This window comes from Euleptes europaea, chromosome 20 (assembly GCF_029931775.1).
Source record: "Euleptes europaea isolate rEulEur1 chromosome 20, rEulEur1.hap1, whole genome shotgun sequence".
NCBI lineage: Eukaryota > Metazoa > Chordata > Lepidosauria > Squamata > Sphaerodactylidae > Euleptes > Euleptes europaea.
In genome coordinates, this window is record NC_079331.1 from 21,639,720 (window position 1) to 21,650,098 (window position 10,379).

The 10,379-nt window shown below is 44.9% G+C and overlaps 1 protein-coding gene across 1 annotated transcript in view; it reads left to right on the forward strand.

Annotated features, from left to right (window-relative positions):
- RAB11A (RAB11A, member RAS oncogene family) overlaps positions 1–8,269 on the forward strand; it is a 27,365-nt gene extending 19,096 nt beyond the window's left edge. Inside the window, exons 4-5 of the mRNA XM_056865831.1 lie at positions 485–565; positions 8,073–8,269. Coding sequence (XP_056721809.1) covers positions 485–565; positions 8,073–8,212 — 221 coding nt within the window. The 3' untranslated portion in view covers positions 8,213–8,269. The remainder of the gene's footprint in view (positions 1–484; positions 566–8,072) is intronic.
- Positions 8,270–10,379: the final 2,110 nt, after the last annotated feature.

Below are 10,379 nucleotides of genomic sequence, written 5' to 3' on the forward strand. Positions count from 1 at the left end.
AGGGGGAAAAGCAGATTTTTTCGAATCATAAGAAGGCCACCTCATGCCACCATATGGTGGATTTGCTGACAGACAAGGAAGAATCCAGGTTCAGGTTGCTGCAGTTGGAGACATAAAAGCAAGAGGCAACAAAACACAGTGTGGCAGAAGGCAAAAGAAGGCAAGAAAGTTGAGTTTCCTGTCTTAATAGCAGGGAGGCATGATGAGGGGGTGTGGCTCAGTGGTAGAGCATGTGCTTGGCATGCAGAAGGTTGCAGGTTCAATCCCTGGCATCTCCAGTTAAAGAGACCAGGCAGTAGGTGTTGTGAAAGACCTCTGCCTGAGACCCTGGAGAGCCACTGCCGGTCTGAGTAGACAATACTGACTTTGATGGACCAAGGATCTGACTCAGTATAAGGCAGCTTCATGTGTTCATGACTGTGTGGCTGGAGCAGAAAATCCAAAGGTTGGAGTTCCCAGCATCTCTTTCTTCTTTTCCTCACAGAAAAGAACGGCCTCTCATTTATTGAGACCTCTGCTTTGGATTCAACGAATGTGGAAGCTGCCTTTCAGACCATTTTGACTGGTGAGTTGGCTGGGGCACTTACAGAGAATACTGGCCCAGGGAGCCAGACAGAGGGGTGGCCGTGAGCGTCGGGTGCTGGAGGTGAACGGGGGATGCTGGGATTGTGAACTTGGAGGTCAGGTGCCTGCTGCTCTTGGAGACAGGATGCTGGGGGCTAAAATAGGCACGTGAAATTTCTGGGAGTTTTAAAGCCATTGGCAGCAGTCAGGTCAGGGCAGTGGTGTTTGTTTTTTGGGAGGAATATGTATGAAATTCTACTTTTTAATTTATTTAATTATGGTTTAAATTTTTAATTTTTTAAATCATTATTGCAGTACTGCCTTTCTTATCAGGTCTAAACCCGATTACATTCAGATTAGAGTCTTTGCTCTCTTAACCGCTATACCACGCTGGCTCTCAAAGCAGAGCATATTCTGGGATGAGCTCACTTCCATGAGCATGGCCTCCCATGGGAGACAGCCTCGATTGGTGTGTAAAGTGCATGTTTAGAGGGTCTTATTCAAGACTCCCCCAGGCTGTTTCCTTTTGCTATGCGCCTCTACTTGGAGTAAGCTTCAGATGTTCTTCTTGTAGAATTTGGCTTCTCTCCTGGTGGCCCAGGGGGGTTATACCCCAGCCCTGCCAGTTGACAGATGACACCCCTGCAGTAGCTGCCAGTGTGAGCTCTAGCCCTGCGGCAAACCATAAACAGATTCCAGCAGACGGCAAATCCACGAAAGCAGTTTTATTGGTTATCATCGACAGGTTTCAGAAGCCATATTCAGAAGGACACTAGTAAGAGGCAAAGGCAAGGTGCATAGCATATATGGAAAAGCAACAGGAGATAACTGGTAACCTAGGCAATCCCCCTCCCAGAGGCAGGAAGGAGCACTTGGCAATAGTATGGGAATTTAGGAAGACTAAACACAGGGCACAGATTGGCCTTGGACAGAACAGCACAACAGCACCTGGGAGCAGCACAATCGCACTACCGCATACCATTCTCATGGCTTGCTCCTGACAGGCAGTCAGGCTCTCCTGGGGTGCTCACAGCCCCCTCTACCAGGCCGGGCCCTTCCTGGTTGCACTGGCTTGCACCAGCTGTGTGGTGAGAGCCAGTGTGGAGTAGTGGTTAAGAGCGGCGGACTCTAATGTGGTGAACCGGGTTCAATTCCCCGTTCCTCCACATGAAGCCAGCTGGGCGACCTTGGGCTAGTCGAAGTTCTCTCCGAATTCTCTCAGCCCCACCTACTTCGCAAGGTGTCTGTTGTGGGGAGGGGAAGGGAAGGTGATTGAAAGCCAGATTGAGACTCTTTAAATGTAGAGAAAAGCTGGGTATAAAAACCAACTCCTCCTCCTCTTCTCTTTCTGAGCTGGAGGGGACATATCCCTTTCCAAGAGCACTCCTGGTGCTGCTTCTCTCTTCTCCCCCCCCCCCATCAGCCGAGAGTGCTTTGCTTTCAACCCCAGGCGCCACTTCCTGGCTTTACACTCCAGAATTGCTCAAATTTCCGGTGTGGAAACAAGGCCTTTCCTGCCAGGTCTGTAGGTTGCATTCGCCTTTAGAAAGGGTGTGTTGCTTGAGCCGCGGGAGAGGAACAGTCTAATGTTCTTCCTTACTTCTCCCTCTGTGTTAAAAACAAGCACACACAAAAAAAACACCCCTCCCAGTTCTAAATGGACTCCATCACCTCCTTCCTGTTCCCGAACATCTCTTAAAGTTCTTTGGGTGCTGGTGTCGCACAAGGCTCTGGGATTGTTAGCCGCTCTGAGCCCGGCCCTGGCCGGGAAATAGAGCCAGGTTATAAATTGCATAAAATAAAAATAAACAAATAAAGATAAAATCCTCAGCCATGGTTTACTGTTTACTTCCCCATCGGCAGTGTGTGTGTGGGAATAATACCAACCTGTTTTAAAGATGGTGTTGGTAATAGTGCAAAGTGCGAAGCACCACAGAAATTGGCATGTGTGTGATGCAGCCACCGTAATTCAGTGTTAAACGGTGGGGTGGAGTCAGCTTTGCCTGGGACCTGCTTCCGTGGCAGAATTGGGGATTCGATCCTGGGTCTTCCAGATCCTAATCCAACACTCTAACCACTAAACCACACCAGCCTTTTCCTTCTGTGAGATCTAGCCCAGCGACAGCTTATATCTGCTTATGTCTAGCCTAATGATGTCTGGAGCGGCCCGTTAAGCTGGCGCACGGCCCTCCTGCTTTAAATTTTTTTATTATTATTATTTTTGTTACAAGACATGGGAAAGGGGAAACAGGGAAGGGAATAGTCAATCTTGATTCGTAGTACGTTTCTGTTACATCAGTGTACGGACATTCTAGATCATCTCTAACATAATCTTACTTTCTCTTCTATTACTATTGTAACATTCGTATAGCAGTTCTCAAATATTATAATTAATATCTCTGGTGTTACCTTTCAATCTATTACAAAAAACTATCATTAATATAATGGTTTCATCTAGAATATATATTTATCAACTATCATATTTATCATAGAAAGTTTGCCATTTTTGTTTGTGCTCCTCATACATTTCATAATGTAGCCAGGAAGAAAGTTTTGACATCATTGCATATTCACGCATTTTTGTAATCCACATGTTTAAGTCTGGTATCTCCTTGTCTTTCCATTTTTGCGCCAATGATAGTCTCGCCACTGTTGTATCGTATTGATACAGCTCTCTTTGATTGAGTGGGATTTGAGGTGGAGTAATACCCAGTAAGAAGTATTTTGCTTCTGGTTGAAAATTGGTGTTCGTTAGGTCTTGTATTTCCTTATGTATCTTTTTCCAAAATGTTTGTACCTTCTTGCATGTCCACCATTGGTGGAAATATGTCCCTTCTGTATCAGAACATTTCCAACAGTTTGCCTGATTTGATTTATACATCTTCTGTAAATCTTTCGGTGCATAGTGCCATCTGTAAAACATCTTATACCAGTTTTCTTTTACAGCTTGCGATCTGGTAAACTTAATGTCTGTTTTCCACAATTTCTCCCAAGTTTGCATCGGGATCATCTCCCATCATCTTTGCATCCATTCCACCATGCAGATTTTTACTTGCTTAGATGTTGTTTCTATGGTCAACAATAGTTTATAAAGTTTTGTCAAGAGATGATCTTGTGTTTTAGTGATCAAAATTTCAAATTCTGTTAGCTTCCTTTGTTTGCCTTCTTGTACATAGTCTTTTCTCAAAGCATGTTTTATTTGATGGTATACAAACCAAGAAATTTTAATATTCTCTCCTTGGAGTTCCTGTAATGTTTTGATTTGACCGTCTTTCTTGATACAATCATTGTAATAAATAAGTCATTATTACTTCTACTTGCAAAATCTGCATATGCTTCTATTGGAGACATAAGTCCAGGTGGCGGTGGGCTGAAAACTCTTTAATGAATTCCATATCTTAATCATCTGCAATGGTAGATTCTCTGTATTTACATTTTTAGATTTTATGGTGTCTTTTTTTATGCAAAGCCATTGATGAAAACCATGTCCAAGATCCGCTTTTTCTAATCTAACCATTCTATCTTCAGGACGTATAATCCAGTCCGTCAATGCTGTCAGAGTAGCTGCCTGGTGATATAGTTTAAGATTGGGTAAATTTAATCCGCCTCTACTTTTCTCATCTTGTAGAACTGCAAATCTCACTCTGGGTTTTTTGCCATTCCAAACAAAATTATTCAGTCTTCTCTGCCATTTAGACAGTATGGTTGAATTTATATAAATTGGAATTGTTTGAAACAAAAAGTTAAGTCTGGGCATAAAATTCATTTTCAACACCGCTATACGACCCAACCAAGAAATCTGTAGTCTAGTCCATCTTTGAAGATCTTCTATTTTCCCCCAGATTGTTTTGTAATTTAAGTCAAAAAGTGTATCTGGTCCCACTGGTATCTTGACACCTAAATATTTCATATTCTTCTTTGGCGTTGACCATTGAAATTTGTTATGTATATCAAATCTTTCTTCATCTATAACATTATAGAGAATCATGTTTGTCTTGGTTTTGTTGAGCTTATATCCGGAATAATAACTAAATTGATCAATTTGTGTTCTTATTTCTGTCAGTGAAACTTCTGGATTTCGACATATTAAAACCACGTAATCTGCATAACTTCTCATTTTATATTCTTGATCTTCATATCTTATTCCTTCTATTTTGGAGTCAGCTCTTATCTTATTTGCGAGTATCTCCATTGCCAAATCAAACAATAAAGGGGACAAAGGACAACCTTGTCTTGTCCCTTTTTGTATTTCAAATTGTTCTGTTAACATCCCGTTGATCAATAATCTCGCACTTTGGTTGGTATATAAAGCCTTTATGGCTTTTAAAAATTGTGTGCTATAATCTGTTGTAACGTTTCCATCAAAAAATTCCATGAAATGTTATCAAAAGCTTTCTCAGCGCCCCAAAATAGCATTGTGGCTTTTTCTTTTTTGTTCTTGATGTAATTGATCGCCGCCAAAACCCCTCGAACATTATCTTTCAATTGTCTCTTTGGGACAAGATTTGATGAAGATTTCAAGTCTAAAAATTTTAAGATTGAAAACATGAAGAAAGAAGAGAGGCAAAAAAAAATGAGATTTGTAAAGCACAAGCATTTTGAACAGGCAAATAAATCAGGAAGATTTCTAACCAACACTCTGAAAAAAGAGTCAACCAAAAGGAGAATCACCGCTGTACATAAAAATGGACAATTGACATGCAAAGAGGAAGATATTCAAGAAGTCCTTAAAGAATATTATACACAGTTGTATCGAAATAATGACACTGCACGAATAGGTATACAATCCTATGTACAGACAACAAATCTTAAAAAATTTGAGGAAGAAGATAGAAAAATTTAAAATCAAAAGGTTACTGTACAAGAAATATTGGATGCTTTAAGAAATTTAAAATTAGAAAAAGCACCAGGCCCCGACGGAATTACGGCAAGTTATTACAAGAAGATGGATTTTATATTGATCTCTCAATTGCAAAAGGTCTTCAATGATCTACTACTCGAAGGCAAAGTTCCGGAAACGTGGAAAGAGGCACACATTTCTTTAATTCCAAAAGACGAAGCAGAAAGCCACCTCCCTAAGGCGTACAGGCCAATTGCATTCTTAAACGTTGACTATAAAATCTTTGCTTCATTACTAACCCAAAGGATAAAGAGATGTATCACGAAGATCATACATCCTGACCAAACCGGTTTTATCCCAAAGTTGGGATCTGTGGCGGTCGCATGCGCAAAGTCTCTCTTGGAGAGCCCCCACCCCTCGTAACCTGAAGAAGAAGAAGAGTTGGATTTTATATGCTGGCTTTCTCTAACACTTAAGGAAGAATCAAACCGGCTTACACTCACCTTCCCCTCCCCACAACAGGCATCCTGTGAGGTAGGTGGGGCTGAGAGATCTCTTAATAGAACTGTGATTAGCCCAAGGTCACCAAGCTGGCTTCATGCGGAGGAGTGGAGAAACAAAACCAGTTCACCAAATTAGCCTCAGCAGCTCATGTGGAGGAGTGGGGGATCAAACCCGGTTCTCCAGATCAGACTCCACTGCTCCAAACCACCGCTCTTAACCACTACACCACGCTGGCTCCCTGCTGTGTCTTCTCTCTTTCTAAACTCCAGCTGCCGATAATGGCACTTTGGTGGGTTTGATTCCATCTGTGTAGGCACTAATTTTCTCTGCCACTTAAGGGAGACTCAAACCTGATTACAATCACCTTCTCTTCCCCTCCCCACAGCAGACATCTTGTAAGGCAGGTGGGGCTGAGAGTGTGTGACTAGCCCAAGGTCACCCAGCTGGCTTCCAGTGCAGGAGTGGGGAAGCAAATCCAGTTCACCAGATTAGAGCCTTCCGCTCAAGAGGAGGAGTGGGGAATCAAACCCGGTTCACCAGGTTATAGTCTGCTGCTCTTAACCATCTGAAGCAGGCTGGCCCTGCTTGGCTTCCCAGAATGGACATGATCAGGCTAGCCTGGGCCGTGCAGGTCAGGGCAGACAAACAGAAGTGGTTTGCCATTGCCCCCCTCTGCATAGCTACCCTGGACTTCCTCAGTGGTCTCCCATCCAAAATCTAACCAGGGCCGACCATGCTTAGCTTCTGAGATCTGACAGAGAGCGGGCTGGCCAGGGGATATCCTTGGTGTTTTGCAAATGCCCAGCAAGCTGCATGTTGGCAAATCTTGACGTGAGGATTGGCATGTTGGCAAATCTTGGCATGTGAGGATTTTCTAGCCCTCTGACACCGTGCGCCACTGTAAGAGAGCCTGAGAGCCCATTCTTTGGGTTGGATCTTAATGTTCCAGTATTCTGAGTTGAGATTGGAGAGCCAGCGTGGTGTAGTGGGTAAGAGTGGTGGTTTGGAGCGGTGGATTGTGATCTGGAGAACCGGGCTTGATTTCCCTCTCCTCCACATGAGCGGCAGACGCTAATCTGGTGAACTCAGTTGGTTTCCTCACTCTCACACATGAAGTCAGCTGGGTGACATTGGGCAAGTCACATTCTCTCAGCCCCACCTACCTCACAGGGTGTCTGTTGTGGGGAGGGGAAGGGAAGGTGAGTGTAAGCCAGTTTGAGTTTCCCTTAAGTGGTAGAGAAAGTCGGCATATAAAAACCAACTCCTCTTCTTCTTCTTTTAATTATATGACTTACGCTGTGGCTCCATTATCTGTTGCTGTTTTAATTTCCCCCTGTGGTTTCCTTTTTTTTTTGAGAAATTGTTTTATCGCTTGTGGAACAATGTTTGCGAGCCTCCTTAGTCACTTGTTAGCAGACAGACCTAATTTCCTTTTCTTTATTAAAAACAAAGACATGCACATTCGACAAAACAAAACTCCATTTCTGCATCGACAAATAATTGCAAGTAGCTGTCCTGCTGTGGGTATTTCCGCTTGCTCCCTTTGTCCAGTCATGCCCACTCAGCCTAACCTACCTCGCAGGGTTGTTGTGAGGATTAAAATGGGGGAATAGACCATGTATGTTTTCCTCAGCTCCTTGGAGAGAGCAAGGGATAAAAATGAGCTAAATAAATGCCAGGCCGTCCTGATGCAGAGGGGAGTGAAGAGGATGATCGGGGGCCTGAAGATCAAGCCCTACGAGGAAAAGCTGAGGGAGTTGGGAATGATCAGTCTGGAGAAGAGGAGGTTGAAGGGAGGCAGGTTTGCTCTCTTTAAGTATTTGAAGGGCTGTCACTTTGAGGAGGGCAGGGAACTGTTCCTGTTGGCAGCAGAGGATAGGACTTGCAATAATGGGTTTAAATTGAGGGCGGAAAGGGCTGAATATTAGGGGAAAGTTTTTTACAGTAAGTGTTGTTGGACAGTGGAATCAGCTGCCTAGGGAGGTGGTGAGCTCCCCCTCACTGGCAGTCTTTAAGCAGAGGCTGGACAAGCACTTGTCGGGGATGCTCTAGGCTGATCCTGCATTAAGCAGGGGGTTGGAGTAGATGGCTTGTATGGCTCCTTCCAACTCTGTGATTCTATGATACTGGATCCACAGTAACAAATGCTTTTCTTCCTCTCCAGAGATCTACCGCATTGTGTCTCAGAAGCAAATGTCTGACAGACCCGGGAATGACATGTCTCCGAGCAACAACGTGGTCCCGATCCACGTCCCCCCGACCACAGAAAACAAACCAAAGATGCAGTGCTGTCAAAATATATAACACGTTTCTTTCCAGTATAATATTTCTCCCCCCCACAGTTCCAAAAATGGAAATAGATCTTTGGGTTCACATTGGTATTTCTTTGATTCTCTCTCCCCCCCCCCCCCATTCAATTAAGTCTTTCTGGTTCTTTTCGCTGGAGTTCTCCATGTCTTAACTCTTTAATTTCCATCTTATGAATCCTTCATCGTCTGCATGTGGCTGCAGCATTATTGAAATGTTAGTCTGGCAAGGCAAATATCATGACGGATTCCCTTTTTCCAGCGTGCTGGCTGATTTAGCAGAAAACCGAGATGAGCCCCCCCCCCTTTCCGTTTTTTTGCAGCTTGGAATGCGAATGACAACACTCCAGAAAATGTGAGTTGACTACCTGTGAAAAAAAGTTTTTAAAAAGCATTTTATCCACTGAACCTCAATATCAGTTGTTTCTGGAGGGACCGGCTGTGTACAGCTTGCCGCTATTTATTTTGTGGCCCTCAGCCACTCTCCTATCCTTGAAACAGATACGGTTGAGGGTCTCCACGGTTGTTCCTGCTCCAGGACTGGGGTTCCCCATGCAACTGCGCACTGCAGGTGATACTGGTGAATGTATTCGTCCAAAGGTCAGATGGAGACCAAACATCATAGGGCTGCATGCCGTGTCTCATAGAAATTAAGCAGGGATAGTCTAAATCAAAAGTGTAGAGATTATATCCAAGGGTATAAACAATGTCGGTGATGCGACCCATCAGTGAAGAAAAGGACGACCGATGTCCCGGACCAAGTCGTTTCGTGCACAGGCTCTTCTTCAGCTCCTATGTATGCAAACAATGTGCCATACTGGCTACTCCTCAAAAAGGACGTACTCTAATGTCTCTGATTAGATCACATCCTGTTTGAGGAGTAGCCATTATGACACATTGTTTGCACGCATAGGAGCTGAAGATGTGCCCATGCATGAAACAACTTGGTCCGAGACATCTGTCGTCCTTTTCTTCATTGACTGGTCGCATCACCGTCGTTGTTTATACCCTTGAATGTCTTCGTCCTGCAGAGGTCAGTCCTGGGGAGCAGAAGCTTCAAGTCCCAAACCTTCAGGAGCTGAAGAATCCGCCTGCTCTCTTCTCCCCCCCCCCCCCCATGTCCCATCACTGCTTTTCGAAAGTTCCTTAACCCAGCAACATAAGTGGCGTGTAATTTTTTAAAAATTGCGTCACAGTGAATTAATGTCCCCAGTTGAATGCGTGGCATGCAGGCAATCGCTTGGTGGGAGTTAAGTGAGCAACGGGCCAGCCGGACGAACACTAGCTTGGTGCCCAGAGTAGATTAAGAAGGCAGGCAAGGACTGAGCAGCAGGTGTCCTCATCTCCTTTTTTCAGAGTTTCATACATCTCCCAAATGAGACTTCCGTTTGCTTTGGCACCAGTGGCGATTCTTGTGCTCTTTCTCTGACATGGGAAGAAGGGCCTTCACTGTTCCTCGCTGATTGAAGTAATGAACCTCTTTTTGAATCTGAACCCTTCACTTTTAAAAGACTGGTTTGGATTCTAGCAGCTCAGCGCACCAACCGAGGCCAGAGTGCGTTGATTGGAGCAGGTCGGGATTAGACCTGGTTTGCAGGTCTGGCAAGAGGGGCTTCCGATTGGCCCCTCTGTTCCCAGTCCTCGACTCGCTGGTAAACGGCCCTCCCCCGCCCACTGGAGTTGGAATTAAACAGACTTGCCTAAACAGCAGACTGTCCACGGCTGGCTCTCTTGGGGGAGACACATTCCTTGGTGCCTGGCTCAAAAGGTTTCTTGGCTTCCTGGACACTTTGTGTTGCATCCGAATCGATAGAACGTTTGTCCCCGGCAAACCACCTCTAAAGGATTGTTCGTACACGAAGGTATTTGATCCATGCGCACTTCGTTCTGTGGTATTGGGGGAGCCAAGGACAGAGGGGAAATCCCCCAGGTGGCCGGGATTGGGATATGCGGAGGAAGGAAGGCTTCTCGCATTCGGCCACCCACCCAGAATGTGTCCCCTCCTTCCTGCTTCCCCTGTGCCCCCTCCCCTTTCAGAGATGCGCCAAAGTGCTGCGTTTCTCGGCCCGCCTGTCGGTCGTGCAGTGCTCATGACGTGTGACGTGCACAGAAGGCATTGCTGTGGTCCCTTTCTCTTTTCCTTTCTCGTTCTTTGTCGAGTTTAT